The sequence below is a fragment of the Eschrichtius robustus genome, chromosome 14 (genome assembly GCF_028021215.1).
Source record: "Eschrichtius robustus isolate mEscRob2 chromosome 14, mEscRob2.pri, whole genome shotgun sequence".
In the NCBI taxonomy this organism is placed as follows: Eukaryota; Metazoa; Chordata; class Mammalia; order Artiodactyla; family Eschrichtiidae; genus Eschrichtius; species Eschrichtius robustus.
The window spans coordinates 83,157,973-83,183,284 of record NC_090837.1 but is presented as its reverse complement, the minus strand read 5'-3'; the positions used below and the strand labels follow the sequence as shown (position 1 = coordinate 83,183,284).

Below are 25,312 nucleotides of genomic sequence, written 5' to 3'. Positions count from 1 at the left end.
ATGGAAAAGGAGAAAAGGAACCGCAGGTGGGGAATTCTGACATTTTCCCCTGGTAGGTCTTCTGTCAGTCTTCTGCAGAGCAATTCTGAGGCAAGGGATAACACCTAACACAAGACCATTTAGAGAATTTGCTCACTCTTGTCTGAGTGGCCCAGAATCATATTTACTCTTCCCTCACCTAGCTCCCTCGCTTTGCAAGTAACGATCATTCTTGTCTCTGCTGATACTAAAAACAAATTGGGATTGAGAAGAGCGAGGACAGAGATGCTTCTGCTGCTTGGGTTTAAGAATTCTGCAGCCCTGCTGCCAAACAGCGCAGTCCCGTTTCGCCTTCAGGTAAGTCCACCCCCAAGCCCAAGCAGCCCTGACCCAGTGCACCTGCAGCCCCTGCTGCCGCCATCACCTGCCATCTGGGATCCTTGCATTCCCAGGCAGGCTAGGGAATGCCAACTTCCCAAACCGTCTCACCTCACCTCCCACCTGCAGGACACTGTGCGACATCTCTTTCTCCAGCTTCCACTACTCAAATAGCTCCACTGGCACGCTAACTACACAGTAGAAAGGACAATGTATGTGGGCGGCCACAAACGTACTGAAGGTGTTGCTCAGTGCCCACAGAGCTACTCATTTTACTGCCTCGTTTAGAGTTTCACTTCTTAGCTAAAAGACCCTATTCCCTGACAACCATAGGCATGAAAGGTAATCCAGGTATACCCTCAGGGGCCCCCCAGTCAGGTGTGCTAGGTATTCCAGGTAAGCCAGGTGTGGCCCTGCAGGCTCTTGCAGCGGTTCACCCCACCCTATCCCTAGCCATTGCTTTAACCAGAACATGTCAAATCATTCTGTGATAATTCCTCCAATGCAAACAGCAAAAGGGTATCAGAGAGCTAAGCAGTGGTATTAAGATATTTTATCATGTCCTTTTATTGTCACTCTTCAAAGCCTGAGATCACCATGGTATTACGTACATACATAGCTCCCCCAAATTGGGTCCAAATGCTTCCAAGTACGATATGTGAATGTGGACTTTTACCCAGGTTTGTTTTATACTAGGACTCCACAGTGCTTGATCAGAACCAAAAACCAGCAACACAATTCTCCACTGTCAATTTGCTTCTGTGGAACTACATTTTGTTATGCCAACTTCTCACTTGATCTACTCTTGTTCTTTCTTGGCAGAAACCAAAATGCACTTAGATTTAAATATTCACTTTAAGAGAGTGGGCCTTCAGCGCTTAAGTTGATAAGCACATTAGAAAAACATTTAAAGATGACAAACTCTGAATTACAGTGTGGGTGTGTATGAGGGGATCTAAGTTTATAAACCTCCCCAGATAAACCCGATCCCCAAACAAGCTGCAGCACTCAGGGAGAAAAAGCTCTCCCAACTAGTTATTTCCTAGTGCCTGGCAATCAACGTCAAAGTAAAACCCAGAACCTCTTAACGTCTACGAAAACGGAGGCTCTAAAAACCATTCACAAAAAGGCTTCAAAAAATATGAGATGTAACAGGAAAGAGACAAGCTACTGAAGAGACTATGGGGAAAAAATAAGAAAATGTGTATATATTTCTACCGTATTAAAAACCCACCAGTAATTTCTGCTGTTTTACTTTTGTTAACATAGAGAAGATTGACCAAGTTTCTCTCCTGATTCTAATTCTACGAGATATGAATATTAAAGAACGTGGCTGATTCTTTTGCTGTTAACACTAAGGAGTGTGGCGTGTCAGAACAGCCACCTTGGAACCCTAAGCACCTATTTCAATAGTACGTCATCATTCCACACCTGGAATTGGACTTTCTCTGCTGGAGGAGAGGCCACTGAAGCCCATTACATCTGACACCCTGAGTGGTGGGCAAGTGTGCCTTCCCAGGGGACAAATTTAACTTCTAGAAACAGCTTCAAATCCAACCATAGTGACTAAGATGAGGGTTCAACCCGGTTAAGACCATTTTAATGAGGTGTTGTTATAAGGTAATGAGCCTAATTTGCCTAGTAACCTGGCTGAGAAGGCAGTTTTGACAGAGTAAGGATTACCAAGAAATTCACTGACCCGTGGTTACCCCGTTAAGAGTACAGGTACAGGCAAGGCCTTCCCAAGAAACCACCCTGAATGGCAATGCTCCTTTGGATGGGCAACGTCCAACACGTCTGTTAAAATAAATAAATTGCTCCTCATTTTACTGTTGTCCCTGGCTAAAATAAGCAAAGGGTGAAAGGAATTTTTTTTAAAGTCAAGAATCCTGAAGTACAACTTAGGAAAGTACAGCTCCAAGTGTGTAGCTGAGGCACCCACTCAACACTGAGCAGAGCACCCTGAGAGGTGCCTTCCTTGCCAGGGGACTCCAGAGCCAATAAAAATGGAGCTTTGTTTGCCTTGAAAACAATACAACAAAAGCATTTCTTACTTGGAAAATCAGCAAGGTCATCTGATGGTGGCAATGGAAAGAGGGTTGCTAAGGAATGGAAAGATGAGAGCCTGACTGAACTGTGTTCTCTAACTAGGGAAACGGTCAGTACAAAGCTGTCTTTAAAAGCAAAGAGAAGACCAGTGCAAGATCAAATAGCAACTATGGCACAAGATGTATTAGATCTAACTGACGTTCTCAATGTAGATGGTTACTGGGCCAGGTGAGAATCATCCGTATTCTGATAAATCACAGCTGCGCGATGGCAGAGCTGACAGACAAAATACATGGGCTGTCCAAAGAGGCTCTACCACCCACCACAGCAACTCCCTCCCTGCTGGATGAGAGCGAGGACCACATCTGGCCCAGGAAGCCTCAGGCCATGACAATCTTAATATATTAATACAAGTACATTCTAGATCATCAACAAGACCACTTTAAGTAACGGAGGGCTCGCCATGATTTCTGGGGCTAAAACTGGTCTTGGTATTCATGATCGAGAGGGCATCGGTAATTCCACTGTGTGTCCAGCTAACAAGACTGATGTGTGTGTGCTCCAGCAGCACGTGGTATAATAGAAGTCTGAATAATGGGAGTAAAGGAAAACAGAGTGAGTAACCACCACCTGGCACGTGGCAGGTCAGGAGAAGAAAACTTGGCCCAGCAGCCAGGACTTCCTGAACACAGATGACAGATGCAGCTTCAACAAATCAGCATCACCTGCCACATTAAAAACCATACAGTTAATCTGAACTGAATTAGGTGGGGAACTGGATTTGTAATGAATCTGTGTGTTGGTTCCAGTGATAGTTACGGTGATAGATGCATTATAAACACATTCATCCCTCCTTTTATGTTTGGATATATTTTAAGAAACATTATAATAAAAATAATTTAAGTCAACCCGTGAAGTTCTCATTTATGTCCTTTCTCTCAAGGGGGTGTACTTTATTCAGCCTTTAAAAAAACACTATATAATTTTTGCTTGCTGCCTTCCCATTGCAGAAAAGGAGACCCATGATTAAGTGTCCTTCCCAAGGCAAGCAATATTAGAATAAGGTACCCCTCATTGGGAAATCTTGAAGCAGGAAAAAAAAGAAAAAACCTAAGCCCAATCAGGTAAGCACTGAGTAAATAGTAACATTAATATACTGAACAAAACATTTGTTATTTTTATGATTATTCTTCAATATTGGGTTAAATTTAGAAGTGTTCTTCTAATTGATCGCCCCTTCAATTTTTTTGTCAAAATGTCCTATTACTACTTTCGTGTTATACGTGTAAATCTACACAAGGAATTTGAAAAGAAAAAAACCACACTCGAGTTCAACGTTGTATGTAGTATAACCCAGGCCAGCAACCAGCACACTGTGTAAAGTTCAGAGTCCTCCTTTTCTCCATTTTTTTTTTCTGATGTTCTATGAAAACATGAACTCCCCTAACATAAAGCTGAAGGCCCTGCTGTTTGCTTACCAAACTCCTGCCCTCCTAACCTTCTGATTTCTAGCAGAATTGGCATCAGATTGGAAGCTGCAGCAAACAGCTTTCCCCCAAAGAAGCATTGCCTGGATGCAGGAGTCCCAGCACCTCTAAGGACAATAGATCCGACAGGTAAAGGACAGAAGCTGCACCCTCACCCAATGGTCCCAGCAGCCCAACCAAGCACCAGGGCGCTGTGAGGTCAGACACAAAACAGGACTTAGGGTCAACACAAAGACTGTTTTATGCAGAGAAATCACGCCCACAAAAACCTACCTCATCAGCAGGACAGCCTCATTCAGATCACCATCGAAAGACTGTATCTTAAAATGCATAACCTTGAAAATACCAGTAACATGACATTACAAAGAGTTCAACTGTGGAAACTCTGTCCCTAAGCCTCTATCACGGGCCACCAAGGAAGGCTGCCTGGGAACCAGATAATAACCATTAAAAGCAGACAGCAGCTGACAGAATTCTAAACCCCACACTCTCTTGAGCTATCAAAAGCCCTCTTGTCATCCAGACCACACTAAAACAAACTGATTCTCAAAAGGGCTCCTTACCTCTGGCAAATCAAAGTATTTTTAATAGTTCTGATGTCTCTAAATCCAGAGCAGTCCCGAATGACCCTCCCAATCCCTCCCCCCCAAGGGATACTCAGTAATTAAATTACTGAGAAGCTGCAATGGTTAATATGCACAGGGAATAAATAGGGCTTAAAATGATCATTTTCACATTTTATTTTACCTTAATTTAACAGTAGTATTTTTAAAAGGAAAAGATGGTACATATTCATATTTGCAGGAGAAAGCCAACATCTAGACAATGATAACTTCTGTGAACTCCCCGCTGTAAGACCTTCAGGACTGGAAAATCCGATCCTGCGCAGAGCTGCGTATAAATAACCACCTTCCTTCCTGCCTTCTCCAGTCTGGAGCCAGCACTACAGAAAAAAGAGCCCCACAATTCAATGTGCCTCTTCCTTTGCAGCTCTGCGAGGAATAAAACAGCAGGAGAACTGAAAAGGGCACGTCTACACTGGGACATACAGAAGACCCAGGTTCAAATGCCAACTCTGGCACTTACTAGCTCTGTGGCTTTGGCCAAGCCACCCATGCTCTCTAAGCCTTGGTTTTGTCATCTGAAAAACGTGGAAAAGAGTATTTAATAATCTCACATGATTGGTTAATGGATTAAATTAGATAACCACATAAAACTGGTATATACTAGTGCAGGGCTTCTGCACCTTGGCACTATTGGCATTTCGGGCCAGATAGTTCTTTATCGTGGCAGCCATCCCGTGCCTTGTAGGATGTTTAGCAGCAGCCCTGGCCTTACCCACTAGATGCCGGTAGCACCTCCTAAGTTGTTAACAAACAAAAATGTCTCCAGGCACTGCCAAGTGTTTCAGGGGGCAGGGGGCTTACTCCACAGTTTAAAACCATTGTACCAGGTGTTTAGTAAATATTTAATTTTAAAAAGGGTTTCTCCCTTCCTCCCATCCAATACTCTTCTGAAACAAACCTGGGTGGCGGGGATTTATTCTAGACTGTTCCCTTTTTCTCACCTAATCAATCAGTAACCACATCCAATGCCTTCCGTCTCCTATATACCTCCTGCATTTACCCCGCCCCACCCCCCCCCCCCCCCCCCCCGGCTTGGTTGGTTCCACTGTCATCACCACCAACTCTGCCCAGCCAGCTGCAGGACCTCCCCCTGTGGTCCAACCTCACATCCATTCTCCCGGTGCTGCGTGGTGAGCATTAGAAAAGCACAGATCTACGTGGGTTCTCAAAGTGCTTCAGAGGATAAAGTTCCAGTTCCTTGACAAGGTCCACAAGGCTGTTCACACAGAGCCACTTCCTCCTGTGACTTGGGCCACCCAGGCCTCCGCTGTCCTTCCTCCCCACTCCCTGGAGAACTGCCCCAAGACACCGCAAGGTGGTGGTTCCACCCACAGGCTCTGCAGCCAGAGTGCCTTGGTTCGAGTCCTGGCTCTGCCACTTACTAGCTCTGTGACCCCCAAGCAAGTTAGCTAACCTCTCTGTGCCTCAGTTTTCCCATCTGTGAGATGGAGATAAAAGTACCCACCTCCAAGAGCTGTTGTGAAGATTCCACGAGTTTTCGTCAGATATACACATCAGCACCTAGCACATGAAAAGTGCCTGAATTTTAACTACTGGCTTATTTTAATCTAAAACTCAGCTCAGATGTCAGTGCTCGAAGCCGGACACGAGTGTTTTCCACCCACCTTCACAGCCCAGACTCAACAGCACCACCCTGCACAGTTATTGCTACTACTTCACTGACCACAAGTGATTGCTGTTTACATGCCCGTCTCAAACAGGTCAGACCCTCAGAGCAAGGGCTGTGTGCCAGTGGCCATCTCAGTCCCCAGCACAACATCAGGCCCCGTGCATGGCTGCTCCACACAAGCCAGAATCTCAGATCAGACAATCTCATCAGATCAGCTGGCCCAAAAAAACCCCTTATTTGCTCATGCCATACAGATTACCCCTCCTTTTTTCTAGTCTATATCATTACTTACTTAAAATTTTCTTAACTATCCTCCTTCCCTAAAATTCTAAAAGGTCTCCTGCTTCTCTAAACCCCCTGTAAAAGGCAAACACATTCCAAAGAAGAAGGGCACAGACTCACCTTTGATCATTTTACACTGGTTTTTAGTTTCCACAGATTCTTTAAAAGGGCAAAGAAATCCTTGAAACTGCCACTGTCCAGACCAGAGCATCTGCTTGAAACCGTCATTTTGCAGACTCTAGAATTAAGGTCACTTGGCAAAGAAGGGCAATGTCTTTGTTGCCCAGGTGTTAAAATCACCACAACAAGACTGGGAAACTGAGATAAAGTAGGAGTTTGGGATTAACATATACACACTACTGGGTATGAAACAGGTAAACAAGGAACTACTGTATAGCACAAGGAACTATAGTCAACACCTTGTAATAAGCTATAATGGAAAAGAATCTGAAAGAGTGTATATATATATACACAAACACACATCTATGTATGTATGTGTAACTGAATCACTTTGCTGTACACTTGAAACTAACACAATATTGTAAATTAACCATACTTCAATTTTTTTTTTTTTTTTCCTGGCTGCACCGCACAGCTTGTGGAATATGGGATCTTAGTTCCCCGACCAGGGATTGAACCCGGGCCCTCGGCAGTGAGAGCGCAGAGTCCTAACCACTGGACTGCCAGGGAATTCCCTATACTTCAATTTTTTTTTTAATCATTAAAAAAAAAAAAAAAGACTGGGAAACTAAGAAGTCCCTCCTCCCTGGAGTGACAGGATGTTACAAAATTTGGGAGTTACCAACTCACCTCATCCCATTCATCGAATTGTCCATTATTGGTCACTCCTGCCCCTTCCTGTACTTTTTATTTTTTATTTTATTTTTTTTCTTCCTGTACTTTTTAATCTTCTTTTTGTGTATTAAGACCAGCCTCATTCTAACAAGACTGAAGTTGATTGTTACAAAATAACAATATACAAAATATAAGACTATAAAAGGGCTTCGAATGGAGAAATAAGGTCCGAGGACCCCAGAAAGTGAACTGTGGTTCTCAACCACTCATTAGAACAGTACTTCTCAAGCTTGATGCTCAGTTTAAAAGGTTAAAAAATTCTCAAATCTCCTCTCTGTGCTGTCTGAAATTCTTTGATTGATATTTCATTTATAGAAGTGTAAAACTAGGTCTACGGTCTATGGCACTCGCTGCCACCAAGCTGGTTCCTTGGGGTTCCATGTGGCTCTGCTACCAGCTGTGTTTGATGTCAACTCAATTCTCCCACGCCTTTTTAACTGCAAATGGAAACTTCTGTTCACACGGCCAGGCACACGATTATTTGGCATTCACTGGGCAGCAGGACATCGCTGGTGTATTAAGTCAATTTTGGTCTTATTTCCTTAGCTTGAGACACTGAAGGATCACTTACGGTGACACCAAGATGATGTCAAACGTAGGCCCAGAAATTCTGCAGCTGTGATCACCTAAGAGCTGGCTCCTCAGCCTTCACCCCAACCTCACTGCACGAGCAGATCCACTTTCTGCATCGCCTTCTCCCTCTCTGCCACAAACACACACACACTGGTATCTCCCAACTGGAGAAAAGAAAACATCCTCCGGGACCCTGGTCCCTGCTTAGCTGCAGCCACGTCTCTTCACTCCTGTTCACAGCAAAATTCCTTTGAAGAGTTGCCTCTGCATGCCCACATTTCTTTCCTCTCCTGCCTGGGGCATCCCTTCCGCCGCTCCTGATCACCAGGGCATCCGCCTAGCCACATCCACAAACACTCGCTGTCCTCCTGTCACCGGATGCCGCTGACCACTCCCACTCCCGCTGACCACTCCCACCCCCCCACCCCCGGCCTTCCCGAGGCCACACGTGGTTAGAGGCCACGCCTCCTCGCCCAGACCTCCAAAGGCTGACAGACCCAGGGCCTGCGCTCTCCTCTCCCTAGTCCTCATTTCTCCGAGTTCCCAGGCCCCACAAGCTAACCACATGCTGAGGACCCCAGCGTCCCACCCCTGCCCCGATAGCTCCACTGGGCTCCAGATGCTTATACCTACCTGCTCGCTGGCATCACCTGGAGGCTGAGTAGGTATATGACTCTTAACCTAATCAAAACAGACCTTTGGATTTCCCCATTTCCCCTTAATCTTATTCCTCTCGAGATCTTCCTCTTGGTAACAGACCACCTAATTGCTCACACGATAATCCTGGGTGGTAACTCCATATCTGTTTATCAAGACCCAGGCAATTCCTCCAAAATACACGCCAAATCCATCCACGTCACCACACTGCGCCGTGCCCTTCCTCGGACCCCAGCCCACCACCACCTCTCGACCAGCCAGTACTGGAGTTTCCGGACTGGTCTCCTTGCTTTCATTCTTGTCCTTCCCCCAACAGTCCTTTCTCCCCAGAGGTGCTTCAAGTCACAAATCAGATTCTGCTACTCCTCTGCTTAAAACCCTCCAACGGCTCCCCAACTGTGCTGAGAAAACCCAGCCCTCTGGATCGGTCCCCTGTCCACATCCCCGACCACTGCCTGCCAGTACCCCCACCCCCCATGCTCCAGCCAGGCTAATTCTCTCTCTGTTCCTCAAGCTTGTTGCCTCTGTGTTTGCTATCCCCACTGTCTGGAATATTCTGTCCCCAAACCTCAAGGAGCTGTCAACACCTCATTCAGGTCTCGGCTGAACTGCTGTTACAGTATATTGTAGGTTCTTGAAGAGCAGGTGCACACCCATGGCACCCGGCGGGGGGCACTTTGCCCCCCTCAAGGACGTGAAATTTGCAAAAACATGTCAGAGCCTCTCCCTGATGCCAGGATGGCAAATGTTCACACCACCCAGCCTCACTGCTGCAACCCTTCATTCACCACGAAGGGCCTGATTCATGCTTAGAGGGGGCTGCTTCTGGGAAGAGGAATGCTGCACTTCCCAGCATCAGACAGCACTTCCTGTGTTTGGGGATTCCCACAGTGTGAGTTCTGGTGGGAGGCTGGGTCCATCTCCCACTACAGAAACCAAAAGTTTAAAAGGGGAAGAAACAGACTTGTCGCACCCCTCCCCCAGCAGCAAGGGTGTGAGCCCATGGTTGTGGTGAGCTAATTAGAGGCTCCTGCCCGAGTTTTCCCACTAGGGACGCAAAGAGATAGTGGGCAGAAAAGAATCAGTGTAGCGGGCCTGAGGCTGCTATCCTTAGAAAGCCCACTTGCAAGATTGGCTCTTGGCTGGCTTCCCTCCACTGATATAAATGTTCCCTAAATGGTAAGTGTGCCTCAGCGTGCCCAGACTGTGCAAACACCTGCCTTCCTTCTGGGAGCCTGGAATTTTAGTACATGGTAGGCAGAGGGCGCTTACACAATCAGTCCCCAATAAAAAGCTTGGCCACTGAGTCTCTAATGAGATTCCCTGGTAGACAACATTTCCTATATGTGGTCACAGTAGCCGCTAGAGGAATTAAGCACATCCTGTGTGACACCCCTGGAGGAGGCCTCTTGGAAGCTCCCGCCTGGTTTCCTCCGGATGTCACTCCGGGCATCTTTATCCCTTTACCGATTTTGCTTTGTTACCCTTTCGCGTAATAAACTGTAACTGTCAGTGTACCCATTTCTGGGTCTTGTGAGTCCTTCTGCTGAATCATGGAGACTGAGAGTGGCTGTGAGGAGCCACAAGTAGGAAATAAGAGAGCTGATGCAGCTACAGCAGGTGGAGCCCTGCCACACGGCATCCAGAGACGGGTGGGACACTGTCGGAGGTGGCATTCAGTGTCTAAGAGCCCTGGAGCCCTTGTCAGATGCTTCCTGCAGGTTCTCTGGCTGCAATTCTGGGTGTCCAGCCTCCCTTAGTCCCTGACCACTGCCCAGGTTTGGCTTTCCAGCTTTCCAGGTACTTCTGTGCTATGCAAAATGCCTTCAATAAATCCCTTCCTGCTCAAATTCATCAGAATTGGTCGCTGTTGCTTGCAATCAAGAGCCCTAACTATCACAGATTTTGTGATATAGTAGCGTTATAAATAAAATTGGAATGCCCAAACTGGGGTGGGGTAGGTGGAGGGTCCTGTGAGTCCCACAATACCAGGCTGGAGAAGTTGGTCACTCTGAGTAGGTAAAGCAAAGGGAGAGTGAGTTTAAGTGCCCTGTTGTCTGTTGGACCCAAACTTTGTGCCTCTTCATTGGAGGCTATTTTTCGAATCACCCTGAGGCAGAAACAATGGGATGAGTAGGGCATAGAGACCTGTCACTAAGACACAGAAATTCCCAGAAGCACCGACTTCATCTAGATAAGATCACTGGCTGTCACTACCAGCCCACGGAATTGACTGGAAGCAAAAAAACCCTGAACCTAAGTTTTCATGGGAGCAATACTGCCACGTATTCAGCTCAGATGATGCCAGCCTATGGCTGCTCAACTCCCAGACAAACCACCCTGAAGTCCCAAACTCACACCAAGCAGGACCCAAGAGGAGGCGCTTTGCCAGTTCCCATCCATCCAGGTACGGCTGTAGAAGACAAGGACCAAGGAGGATCCTCACACTGGACATAATGCAGCAGAGCCGGAAGCTGCCGGACTGGCTGACCAAGGCAAGAACTCCTTATTACTCCTGTTCCGCCAGCAACCATACCCTGAGCTTCCCTATTTTCTCCCTCTCCACATGGGAGGTTTATTGTAATAACCTGTTCCTTCTTCACCACTGGAGGCTGGATGGTTTGGGGGGAACATAACCAGTTAAGCCATAGTCACCAGACCAAAAAAAAAAACCTTCTTTCAGGTGGAAGAGAAGTGACAGTGTATCACCCAGAGATCCCCGCAATACTTAAATGAATATTTGGGTTGCCTCCCTGGGGAAAGGGAGCATGTGATTTCATGAAGTCATGGACATTTCTGAAGGTGGGTGAATTATCCAACAGGTGCACTATGGGCTGAAACAGTAAGGCAATAAAGGTAATTCCACCCCCTCTTTCCCACTGGCTGGTTGAGGGGTGAGCAGATCTAAGCTTCCGGGGGCCAGTGAGACACAATGAGAGATTTCCTGGGTGATTATGGGAATGAGATTTCCTTTATCTTAAGCCGAAAGCCACAGGAAGCGATTATCTTTTCTCTGCAAGGAGGAAAAGAGAACAAAGCTCTAACTGCCACTGGCAGCCACCCTCAGACCAATAAGGCCTCTGAACAGGGCCAGGCTGTAGATAGCGGAGGCGTGAAAAACGAACTTGATTCCTTGAGCTGGCACTTGTCCTACGGTCCAGGTGGGTACTTCTTAATAGACACATCATAACTGAACAAGAGAGATGAGGTTGGAGTCGCCATGACAACTATCAAGAATCTACCATAACACACAAGTTGAGATTGGCCAACTCAAGTGCCACAATTCTAAGATACCATCACCTGTAAGCTGTAACTTTGGGGAGGATGGGGGATACGGAGGAGATAAGTGTGCAAGGAACCTACCACCACATTAAACACACTTATCAACTGTAAGATGCATCCTTATTTCAGAAACACTAAAAGGCTGATGGAAGGGGGATAGAGCCATGTCCCAGGTTAGATGTAACATAGTATTTGCCAACTCTGTCCTTCCGTTCAGGAAGGAACCACCATGAAACATACCCTGGGAAACACTGACACTTGAGGGACGTTACTCAAGGGACATTACTTAGCTTGAAGGCAAAACAAAGAAGAGCTTCCAGCCACTCTGTTATGTGTCCCTATGACTATAGCTATTCATAGTTATCACCTTGATATCTAAACGCTACTCAATGCTGCAATTAGGTAACGACAAGACCTCTCACTCAAAATCCAAGAAAACAAAATACAGAGAAACAAATTTGAGTTTGATCACAGGCCACAATTTTCATAGTACACACACGAAAAAGTCAGAACACTACTAAAGATTTAAATGACTTTAATGCAACTGTAGTGCCCTGAAGGATGAAAATACAAATCATACGTGTCTACAGTGGAGAAAATGAAACATCTAGTTTGCAAGCTGCTGGTGAAAAAAAGATCGGATTTACCAGCCACTTTTTCTGAAAAAATAACCAACCTTTTACCTCTCCCCTCCACTTACCACCTTGGGACGCTACTAAAAGGCACAAGTGGCAATGCAACGACCTTGATGTCCTCAGATACAAAGCACAAAGCAGGGCGTGGATAAAATGTGCTCAACTGAACAAACACTATAATATCTGGACGGAACAAGTGCTCTAATTTTTACCCAAAGCCTGAAGTACATGCATTTGGGAGGTTTCTTTCTACCTCATTTTCAGACTTATTCTTATGTTAAGAAAACAAAAAGTTTGTTGTAGAAATATAGAAAACATTAAGCAAGCAAAAAAGACAAGAAAAAGTACCTGTAATCCCTTTGCTTAAAGATAACTGCCATTAACATCATGGGTTATATTCCTGGTCATTTTTCCTATGCATAAACACTTTTAACCACAAAAAGATTCTACTGTTTTGGAGAAACAGCACACCAGTGTTTTGTAACCTACTTTTCCCACTTACTATTATATTACTGTCATCTCCATGTTATTAAATATTCTTCAATATCTCCCCACCCCCTCTCCCACCCCTGTGGCTGCACAGTAAATACCCTTCTCCATCTCACTTCTCCCAGCAAAGGAGGAAAAGCTCTCAGTTCCAGCTTAAATGTTCTCTTTCACTGAGAGTGGCATGGACATATATACACTACCAAATGTAAAATAGCTAGCTAGTGGGAAGCAGCCGCATCACACAGGGAGATCAGTTCTGTGCTTTGTGACCACCTAGAGGGGTGGGATAGGGAGGGTGGGAGGGAGACGCAAGAAGGAGGGGTTATGGCGATATATGTACACGTACAGCTGATTCACTTTGTGATACAGCAAAAACTAACACACCACCGTAAAGCAATTATACTCCAATAAAGATGTTAAAAAATATATTTAAAAAATCATCATGTTGTAGACCTTAAGCTTATACAATGTTATATGTCAATGATATCTCAATAAACCTGAAGAAATACCATTTAAAAAAAAAAATGTTCTCTTTCACTAATAACATGCCCTGACAATTAAGACCTCTATTCCAAAGGCAGGCAGCGCAGCCCATACCCACTTCTCAGTTATCAGCAAAAACATACTCTGGAACTCAAAATCAACAGAGTTCAGCTCACTCTAGTTACAGCTTAATTCAAGAACCACGTTCATTTATCCTCAGGAGTTAACAGGCGAGGAGGAAATACAGCCAGTTCCAAGTTTAAAAACCAACTTACTGTTAATTACAGCTGCTTCCTAATCATCACACACAGTATACAAAGCACAAAAGGAATGAAAAGAAAGGATAGAAGGAAGCAAACTGATGCTCGGTTTTGCTTTTTTTTAAACCCCACACTCCTTCCCCTTTCCTTATCAAATTGCCAATGAAGATGAAGTTAGCACTCTGATGACACCCAAAGATAAACCACTGATTAACTGAGAGAGGGAAAAAATGGAGACTTAGAAAAGAAAGCACAGGATATTTAACAGATTCCCATTCTTCAAGAGCTGAAAGTAGCTGGGAGAGTCAGAAGTATGTAGAGTTTCTAATTGAGCGGGATACACAGCCACCCACTTTTTCTCATGAATAGTTAATATTGAGTGCTTATGAAGCAAAATAAGTCTCTAAGTAGCATCGGCTTGCTTTCATTTTCTGGGAAAACCAGACCAAAGTGACTTCCAGCACTAAAAAACAAAACTTAATACATGTAAATAAAAACTAACCCTTTCGATACAAACATCTTCAGTTAAACAACAGGAAAAGTTAGTAGAGAGGATCTTCGTCGTCTGCTCCATTACCTGGGACCCAAGCCTGTCTTCCCTGGAGTCCCCACATTGGTGACACCTAACGCGGTGACCAATATGTACATTAAAAACTTTAAGTCACACAGATCGCCAAAAACCTGTTTAACTTTGAAGTTTAAAACATTAAAACAGATGCTCAATTGGGGCAGCTCCGTGTGACCTCCAGCCAGGTGGGAGTGCACTGTCCATCTTTCTCGCTGCAGCTGCCTCACTACTATGACAACCCACAAGGGCAAGTCCAGCTTTACAAAGTGCTCTAAAAGACACGAAACATGATCCAGAACTGCGCCTGAGGAGACCAGGAAGAGCCGGGCCTTGAATAAGGCTGAAAATGGGAAATATAATTAAAATATGAAAACTGTATTAACAAAGGCAAGACCAAGAATCAGAAGCATCAAAAAAAAAAAAGAATCACAAGAGGCACAGCTCAGGCCCTTGTCGCTGTTCCACAGGGTCCCCACCCGGGTCTGCTCCCTCAGTCCGGAGGGACCTAGTCACACAGATGGAACACACTGTCTCCATCTGGAAGACAGAGGTGGCCACGGAGGTGACCTAAGCCATTCAAGTGATCCGTCAAAATTTCACTTCAGCATTGTCTGGGAAGCCCTGACAAGTCCCGGGTGATGGGCCACCACCCTAACCAGCAATGGGACTATTCCCTGGGAATAGTGGCTTAGGTCACCTCCGTGGCCACCTCTGTCTTCCAGATGGAGACAGTGTGTTCCATCTGTGTGACTAGGTCCCTCCGGACTGAGGGAGCAGACCCGGGTGGGGACCCTGTGGAACAGCGACAAGTTTCCTGGTGATGTGGGCACTCGCTGCATTGAAGGGACAGGTGCCCAGGCCCCATTCAATCACTTCCCTTTAAATTGCGTTCTGGGGACTTCCCTGGTGGTCCAGTGGTTAGGACTCTGCACTTCCACAGAAGGGGGCACGGGTTCAATCCCTGGTTGGGAAACTAAGATCCCGCAAGCCTCATGGCAAGAGCAAAAAAAATAAAATATAATAAAATTTAAAAATAAAATTAAAATTAAATTGCATTCCGCATGGAAAAGAACTTGCAGTATCTGAGGATTCCCATTTGCCACTCTCCTCATGCCTTTGACCAAAAAATTGTATTCCTTAAGGAAACTACTTTTCAGTGACGACATAATTCAAATAAACATTCTGACTATAAAATTCAGCAGACTATACATTAGAATGTCAATTTCTTGCAAATTCCATAGACTCCTTGAAGCAAAGAAAAACCAACAGAGAGGAGAATTTAAAACAATACATAATATTGGCCGATTTTAAAAACTGCTTTCAAATGTCACCATAAAACCTAGGCCCTTTTAGGGTCTGTTTCTCAAATGTTAGCAGTAATGACACAGATGTAACTGCGGTAGCCCGTGTCCTGGGTAGAGAGCTCACCGACCAGCAGGGATAGGCCTGACTCAGGCAGGCACTTGGAGCTGGAATGAAGGGACAAGGCTTATGTTCCTCCGAGAAGTGGCCTCTCAGCATCCTCCTTCAGATCCAAACAATACCCAAACTGTAATTTCTGAAAGCAATCTTGTGACCATTTTTTGCACAGCTGCAAAGACGGCCTGCAAGGTTTCTCAAGTAATCTCTAGAAAACACACATGGACCACATTCTATAAATTAACGACTATTCTCAATTACTCACATGTGGCTAATCAGGTGGCCCAGCAGCTAGGTTCCCTGTTTCTTCTCTGCTGATGTCCACTTAAGAGCATTTCCCTTATTCTAGCCCTTTTTTCTGAGACAGAAGAGCAGAAATTTGACTAGCAGTTGACTTTAAATTACTGACTGGACTTTCCTGGTAGCACCGTTGTTAAGAACCTGCAGATGGGGTTCGATCCCTGGTTTGGGAATATGCCTCGGAGCAACTAAGCCCGTGCGCCACAACTACTGAGCCTGCACTCTAGAGCCTGTGAGCCACAACTACTGAGCCCATGTGCCACAACTCCTGAAGCCCACACACCTAGAGTCCGTGCTCCGCAACAAGAGAAGCCACTGAAATGAGAAGACCACGCAGCACAGAGAAGAGTAGCCCCTGCTCACCGCAACTAGAGAAAGCCCACAGACAGCAACGAAGACACAACACAGTCAAAAAAAAAAAAAAATTACTGACTGATGGGGCGTGGTGTTTGAAACAGATGACCCAGGGTTATCCCAGGCTTCCAATTAGAGTAATTAATGAATTCTAACACATCCTTGTTCTCATATTTTAACATCTCTGAAATAATGATGCTTCATGAAATCAACAGTATTATCACAGCTTGACAGCTTTTCTTTTCTTAGTGGTCGATAGAACAGTGGTGCATCTTAAAATTGACAGCATCTTGGAGTAAAGAAAATACTATATCTATGCCAAAGGTTAACCTGAAATGTTTGTTACGAAGCGGGTAATTATATGCAAATGAGCAAGAAGACTCCTAAGACTATAGGGAGAAGAAGAGACCGTGGCAACTGTAGCACAGCTGCCGCATCTCAAGGGCCACAACTCAGACCCATTAACTTGCCAGGTGAGAATGTGGCCCCAGTGAAGTCAGATTTTTACCATTTTCCATGAAAATTCCCAAGATTTAAAACACTATGGAGACAAAACTAAGCAGGGTCCCTGGTCAATTGTGGCCAGAAGCCATCAGTTTACAACCCCTGACATTTATCTCTTACATTATCCTGAATAACTTAGTTATGAAGACTTTTCAAGTACTTGGAAGAGAGGGGGCATGTTAAAAACTAGGGTTGTGGAATCAACAGAACTGGGTTCAAATCCTGGCTCTACAACTTAACTCGCTCTGGGTCCTTATGCAGGTCACTTAACCTCTCTGAGCCTCCACTCCTTACCTGTAAATCATAGCATACCTCACTGGGTTCTTACAAGAATTAAATGAGACAGTAAGTGCATAAAGGCTTAACACAGTGCCAGGTGTAGAGAAAACATATGAAACGTTAGCCAACTATCCTTATTTGCATAAAATAAAAAGGGAGGGTGTCAAAGTACCATCCCACGTCAGCCTGGCCTTCATCTCTATGCCATTTGTCTCATTCTAACCGCCAAAAAATGTAAATGCCATATCTAAGGAAAAAGTTATCGAACTTTCACTCACCAGAAAATCTTTTAAATAAAGGATACCTTTCTGAGATGCTGTAATAAAAGATTTCAGAAGGTTAACAGCAACATTCACGAGTAAACTATGCCAAAACGTGCTGCAGCTTGCCAAAAAATAAACAAAAACAAAAAACCACCAAGGAACTAAGCCAAATGCAGAAACTAGTCCAAACTGTTCTGATTCCAAATCAAATCTGATCCTGGGCCCTGAATCAGAAATGTGGTTAATTTGCTAATCCCTCCAATACCAAAAGCCCTTCGTCTGATAGCAATTTCAAATTTGATTACCTAAATGGACTTAATTTGAATCCGGGTGAATATGAACTATAATTCACCAGAGGAAACCCAGCCAGAAAGGCACAATAAAAAATAAACAGCACATGCACTCACACAAGCAAAGCCCACATTTAATCTCTTTCATTTGACAAGCTGGACAGACCTAGCAACAATGCCCTCTGTCTTGGCATCCCGCGATTTTCTGGGTTAATGCAATGCTTCATCACCAGCAGTACTTAGAGCTAAAGAGTCTTTCTGTGACGGGATACAACTAAGTGCATGCCAAACACACAATAATGCTTTTCACCAACCTCCACTGAAAATACAAACTTTTATGAAATTTGCTAGGTACGAATGCCTATTTAGCTAAGAGGTTTATAAGGTGACTCTTCCACACAGCAATCAAAATATCTTTGTTTGTGATGATCTACAGCACACCAACTGTATGAGCTGAAGTGAACGCCTTGGGAAAACAACCCTGCTGTTTGTTTCATCAGGCATCTACTTTAAGAGCCTGTTAAAATCTTCCATTTGTTTTCTTACACAGACTAATTCAGGAGGACAAAACAAGCTGTTCAAATTCAACAATTTCTTGTTAATATTCCACGAAGGCAATCCCTGATCTTCCGAAGGGCAACCTGACAGCATGAAACCTCCCATAAAAAGCAAATACCATAAAAATGTGAAGTCATCAAAACAGCCCTGCCTTTTTTTTTGTCCTCACCACTGGTAGGACAAGCTGAAAAGGGAAGACAGATGTGACCTGTCCTTTGGAATAGTGTGTGGAACTAAATAGTACGACCAACATGGCCACCACTCAATCAATCAATGTAATGTCCTCATCACCTCTTGGTATTCCCTATACAGCCCTAAATAACCCTCCAGCAACATACAGGAGTGAACCCAGTCATACACAAACACACACACTCACACACCCTGATTCTGTTTACATTCCATCCTTCACTTTCGCCCTAGACACCAATTAAGATCATCAGTATTAACTCACCTAGACAAAAGTGGTAAGATGCGCTCTGGGTAGATTCTGACACTAGCTGTAAATGCAGACAAAGCAGAAACTACACTGACATGCATGTGATTCATTTATCCAGCTGCATTTCCCAAAACGCTCTTTAAGAATTCTTTTTTCCGGGGATTTTTAAGAATAATCATGTCATTTTTTAAAAAGACCTAAGATGAAAGGCAGCTGTCTTCATGCCCCTTTGTTTGGGAATGTGTATCTCACCACCTTTCTAAAAGCTCACTGCCTGCCCTCTACCGCTACTAATTAAATGGAGAAGTAGAGAATGAAAGAGAAAGCTCCTCAAAGAGAAAACAGGGAGAGGAGATCCCCCTGGGTAAGTGAAACAATGTTACTTTTCACCCATCCTCAGGTAAGTGCACAAAAGGGGGGGAAATATTTTACAAGAGCCCAGCATGGCAAAATGATCGGAAACGCCAATCACATTATTTGCATTGCGATCATTCTTTGATAAAATAAATACCACAGCAAGCTTTACCTAGCACCATTAACGGGGGGGAAAAAAAATACCCACAACACCTTCTCCACCCTAAGACACCTATTCCATCACACACTTACGGAGCGCGCGCGCGCACACACACATACACACACACACACACACACACACACACACACACACTACCAGGGTGGGAGAGAAGCCATAACGTGGTCGTGTCTCTCTATTAACCCCACCCCTATCACCAGAGAAAGAGGGGATCTCAGAAAAGAAAGGAGAGGAAGAAAGAGAAACCCAGAAATCCTTGAATTTCCAGGCATTAACTTATCATGAAATGCACAACCAGGATAGGAAATACCTCCCCGCTGAGTAATGCCTCTTGGGTTGTAAATTCACCTCTCGAAAGGGGAGCCAGACCTCAACGCGCGCCCCGCCAGACGGTAAACCCCTCCTACCTGCTCCATCCAGCCTGCCCGTCACGCCGCGCCAGCGACAGCCGCCCACCCCCCTTTTGGCAGAGCAACACACTAATAAGAGCCGAGCGTGGCTGGTCGGGAGAGGTCTAAGCAGTGATGTAGCAGGATCTTCTCAAAAGGGGGGAGTGGGAACCCGCGAGGAGAGAGTGAGGGTAAAAACAAAGCCCTTTCCAGGCGAACCGACAGCCTCGGGGGCGTGGCTTACTTAATTCGCTTCATCAATAAAAAGGATCAATTGAGCTTTCCTCTCTCCACCCACCCCGGAGGTGCTGGATCCCAGAGAGGGAAAAAAAAAAAAAAAAATGGCAGGGCTGCAAGCTTCCCCCAAGTTTCCAGCAGCACCTGCCCCCATCCTAGATCTCCTCCCCCCACCAAAAAGACCCCGAAATCCACACTCCTGGCTTTAGACTCTGCAAGACAGAGGGTCGGACACGCACAGCTCAGAACGTTTCACTCTCTCCCACCGTAACAAGCACACACGCATCAGAACACTTGCTGACACCATCATTAGGAAGTTCCAGGGGGAGACAATCCAGGTTTTGCCGCGGCCCCGGGCTCCCCCGCGCGGCGCGGGTCTCCAGCCGCGACCCAGACGTGACACACGTCATGGACTCCCGGGCTGCAGGGGTGAAAGGCGGAAAGTTGCCCCACAGCCCCAGGAGACGCGGCTTGGAGAAAAGGAACACGCGGGCCGAGAAGCGCACGCGCCCTCCTTCCACCCAAAGGCGGGGAGCGGCGAGTGAACCCCAGGCTCGCTGGGCGTCGAGCCGCTTTATTTACAAACAATGCGCAGGGCCGGGGGGGAGGGGCGGCAGGCGCAGGGCGGAAGAAGCGAGCACCCCACCGGGACCCCGCTCCCGGACGCTCCCGCCTTTGGGGTCCCCCTGCAGGCGCGGGGGACGCGCACCCAAGGGGTCGTCCCAGTCCCCACTCCCTGCCGCCGCCGGAAAGGAACCTCCCGGGGAGTCCCGTCGGGAAGAGGGCGCCGCTCACCTCGTCTTCCGAAAGTCCGTAGACCGGCTCCCCAAGCCCGGTCGCCATGGAGCCGGCCCCCCGCGCGGGATCAGACGCGCTCCCGGGCTGCTGGGCTGCGGCGCGGGCGGCCAGGTCTTCCCTCCTCCTCCGGGGCCGTCCGGCCCTGCGCGCGTCCCGCCGGGCGCCGGCAGGTGAGGGAGCCCGAGCGCGCGCGCCCCGGCCGCTGCCTGCGCCGCTTCCTCCCGGAAGGCTGCGGGGCCTTGCGGGCCGGCGGTCCCGAGAGCGCGCAGTGCAGCGGGCGGCGGCGGCGCAGCGCCAGCCGGGCTTTCCTTCCCTCCCAGCTCGCCCGCCGCTCTCCGCCCCTCTCCGAGCCTGCTCTCTGATCTGTGGAACCCGGCTCGCCCGCCCCCACGTTCGCTCCCTCTCGGCCCCCGCTCTCTCCGCCCCCTCCTCCACCTCCTCCCGCCCCGCGCTCAGAGGGGATCCTCCCCGCCTTGCCGGGGCGGGCACACGCGCCCCCCAAGCCAATCACAGGCCGGGCTGGGGGGCGGGCCGCGGGCGCGGGGGTGGTGGAGTTCGGTCCCAGCGCCCACCCCACCCCCTCGCTCCCCTGCGGCTCCCTGTGGACTCCCCAGCCGTGAAGCGGGCCTCCTCGGAGCTGACCCACCCTCCCCTCCCGCTCCCGCTTTCCCTCCGCTTCGGGGAGCGGGCGGGCTGGGCATTTGGGGCCGCTGAAGGCATCTTCCACAAGAAAGTCCATTTCTCTTCCCCGAGGTCTCTTCACCAAGACGCCTGAGCTCGCCGTAATTGTTAAAGTGGGGAAGATGGATGTTTCTGGACCCCTTTAAATTGTTGGCAAGCCCAACTTCGGTGCTTTGTCGGCTCCCCGGAGCCGATCCGCCCGGCCCGGCCGCCAGCCGGGAAGAGGCTGCCCCGGTGTGGCCGCAAGTCGCCACTGCCTTGTCAACCTTACACGGAACAAAACCAACGCAGCGCCCGCTCTGAGTACACAGCCGCCCACTCGAAAACAGCGTGGTTCTTTGAATAAAAGGCAGCTCTTTTGTGAGCCGCAACGTGAAATCTCAGACTCAAGTTTAAGGTAATCCTCTGCATATGCAAACCATTAAGACGTCCTATTAGCCACGGTAGGATTCTTCCCACATCCCAGCTACTGTTTCTCTAGCAAGCAGTTCATTTAATCCATCAGATTTATAGGAACGCCAGAGGCTAGTTTAAATAAGAGAGAAATTCGTCACTCGACTTTTTCAGGAAGCCTTTCCTTAAATTTAGATGTTAAGTACAGTTGTGGGTTCAAAAAGAAAACAGAAACAACATGCATTTGCCTCTGAAAAAACATCAAAGTGCCCTCTTTGGTATTCGCAGGGTGCCTTTAGGATTTTCATTCAAGTTAGTTGTTTCAGAAAGCAGAACTCACGTGATCCAAACCGCAGCTACTTTGTTAAGTATCTGTTTGTGCCCATCTAGATCATTTTCGAAAGAAGGGAAACACCCATCCTCTAACGTAAGCTCTCCTTTGCCTCCCTGCGACATTACTGTGGCTTAAATGTGTGCCATACTCAAGATTTTCTTTCAAGACAAAGCCTGTTGAAGTCAACCCCGTACTCAGAAGCCTTCCCCACCTATCTTGAGCCATTAAGTCCACAGTACTTAGATGCCACAAAAGCCCAGATGAGAAAAAAATCATCTTTAGGGAGGCACAGTTCAAAAGACAGTTCTCTGTACATTCTGTCCAGACCAAAGTTTTTCAACCTTTTCAGGCCTAGAATATTTTTCTTTTCATAAAGATTTACAAACACACACACACACAGGCGCACACCCCAATTCTAATATGCTCTTCACCGTGCCTGTGACTTACATAGTATAGGAGTCCTTGCGTCTTTATCCTCGCTAGCCAGGTCTTTGTCAAGTTCTGTACAGTTTATATTATGGGAGGGAGGATAATCTTTTTAAAATTTTTCTAATAGAAAATTATAATTTCTAATTCCACAGGACACCCTTCCTACAGCCCTAGAGGAGCACAGTTCTGGACTTTACCTTTGGGTGAGGCTGTATCATCTGGGAGCTGTAGGACTGTGTCCTACTTCCTCTCCCTGTCCTATTGCCATGATTCTGCTCCAACAACCCCACCAGGGCAGTCTACACCTGCCTGCACTCTGGGGTCATGCCCTTGGCTTTCCCTAAGGGATGATTATGAGAAACTACAATATGAAACTTGCCTTATGTCATGTATTGTAGAGGTGTTTATAAAATCATGATCTTTAACGTTCAGTGTTTCCTGTAAGAAGACTCAAACAAGACATTTATTTCAGACCTAGGAGGAAAAGCTTTCTTCTAGGGAACTGGTAAGCTTTTCCATGACGGATGACAAGAATTATTTCAACTAATTTTGTTTTTCTATTAACTTTGACCACCAGGAAACTCAGGACCCATTTTATGGCCCTAAGTCATAAAAGAACCCCATAAACAACAAAATCAATCCCCTGTGTAATTATGTACCAGCTTTCCCCCAGTACAGTGGTTCTCACCCCTGGATACACATTGTTATCATCTGGGGAGCTTTAAAATGACCAGGCACCCAGTGGCCAGCCTAAGAGAATATGATTTCATTGGTTCACAGGACCGATGTAACTTTCATAGGAGCACAGACAATGGTAGTTTCAATAGCTTCCCAGGTGATGCTAATGTCCCTGTAAGATTGAGAATGGCAGGCCTGGCCAGTGGTTCCCAAACTTGGCTGTACAGAGGAACACCTGGGGATGTTTAAAATCACTGCTCTGTACCTCCCACCCCCTACACACTCTCATTTAATTGCTGCGGGGTGCCATGTGGGCATCAGAAGTTTTAGAAGCTCCCCAGGTGATTCTAATGCACAGCAAAATCTAGGGATCTCTGGCTTAGACTGATACTCTACGTTTTCCATGATCCTGATCTTTTCATTTTTTTTTCAGTTTAGAGGTAATTACATGTTTTAAACATACTCAAATCCTTTGTGGATGTAAACAAATATACTTGGTGTGACTAGTATCAGGGAGCAGTTTTACCCACCCCCTACTGCTCTGAAGTCTCAGATTAGTCCAATTTCTTGCAGGGGGGTAGTTCAGGGAGCACAACCCTTAAGAGAAACTCTTCTGCAGTCTTATCCAAAGCAAAACTGTCCTTTCATCCTCCAATCAGTTTCACGTCTACTTAACAATTATACAGAACCTAACTTGTAGATTCATCTCTGGAATTTCTTCCATTTTGTTGCCTTTGGAGGCTGCCTTTAACATCTTAGATTTCATACTGTGGGTGCTTGGTAAATGCTATTCACTTGGATCACCAGAAATGAAAAATTAGCAAGAACAATTTTAAAGTACAATGGGTAATCACAAATAGGGAACATTTTAATGCTAAGCCTCTACAAATGATTGAGTTGGCTTAGCAAGCTATGTATATGTTAAGTCTGGGAAGTGCCCAAAGAGAACACACAGTGTCACATATCTGCGTGTTTCATATAAATAACACTGTATTTTTTTTTCTTTTCAATTTTTGGTATTTTGTATTCTTGAAAAAGAAAGCTCATGAAGCAAACATTTTGAAGATGGACATGTACCTGTAAAACCCGGTGTCATCTTGGAACTTAGCGACATTCATTGATACATAGAGGAATCTCACAGATTTAAGGTGTGTATGATTATACAGGCAAATAAGCCATACTTAAAATTTTTGACAAATATAGAGGTGGGTAGCAAAATTTACAATGACTTGTAAATAGCTAATCATTTTGTATAAAAATACCTAGGCTTTTTAAGAAACACCTGTGAACACCTGTTTGCTATTCATTCTAGCACCCTAAACACCTGAACACCTGTGTGCTATTTTGAACACCTGTGTGCTATTCATTCTAGCACCCTAAAAATAATAAAATAGCTGAGATATAGGTACATGATTCCAGTTTTTTCCAATCTAACAAAATACCTGCCTTTTATCTGACTATATTAGCTATTTACTTTTATCATTTATTAATATTTCTGAAATGTTTGATTTGTTTTCACATTTTTACTGTTTTTTTTCTTATTTTTCATGAATCTTTTTATTGAATTATGCTGTTATTGTTCTTTATTTTCTTATTATATTTGGGATGTTAATCACTGCCTTTCTGTTCTTTTCCTGTTTAACTTGGACATTTTACATGCATACCTTACTTGACAAATCAAAAGTTAATATCTTAATCCCCCATCTGAACAATACAAGAAGCTTAAGACACTCTTTTTGATCATCAACTCCTTCCATGGTATTACTGTCCAATTTCGTTCTGTACTTTTTTTAAACCACCAAATTAGATATTATTTTTATATACAATTTTTTTAGCTTTACCAATGTATTTTGTGGTTTTGTTTCTAAGAATTCCTTGTTGCTTCTTAGACATTCCTTTGAGATCATTTTCTTCTTTAAGGACACCCTTTTAAATTCCTTTAGTAAAAGTCCATTGGTGATAAACTCAGTTTCTTTTTATCTGAAAATGTCTACCCTCATTCATGCAAGATGGTGAAAATTATGTATTAGAAGCAGACTGAAAGCTGTTGTGGAATGTAGAAGGATGTAAATCAATGCTGTTAATGTGACTAGTGTCACTAATTTTACCCACCCCTACCATTCTGAAGTGTAGGTCTGAAATTAATTTATTTGGGGGGTTTTTGGGGGAATGGAACTACCCTTAAGAAAAACCACTCAATAGTCT

General features: G+C 45.6%; 1 protein-coding gene across 2 annotated transcripts in view; it reads right to left on the bottom strand.

The window, feature by feature from the left end:
- Positions 1 to 20,766, bottom strand: part of NEDD4L (NEDD4 like E3 ubiquitin protein ligase) — a 338,047-nt gene extending 317,281 nt beyond the window's left edge. Inside the window, exon 1 of one of the 2 annotated variants that reach the window (XM_068563771.1) lies at positions 20,590 to 20,766. In XM_068563771.1, coding sequence (XP_068419872.1) covers positions 20,590 to 20,637 — 48 coding nt within the window. In that variant the 5' untranslated portion in view covers positions 20,638 to 20,766. The remainder of the gene's footprint in view (positions 1 to 20,589) is intronic. The other variant, XM_068563772.1, reaches the window with a different exon arrangement.
- Between the last annotated feature and the right edge of the window lie 4,546 nt (positions 20,767 to 25,312).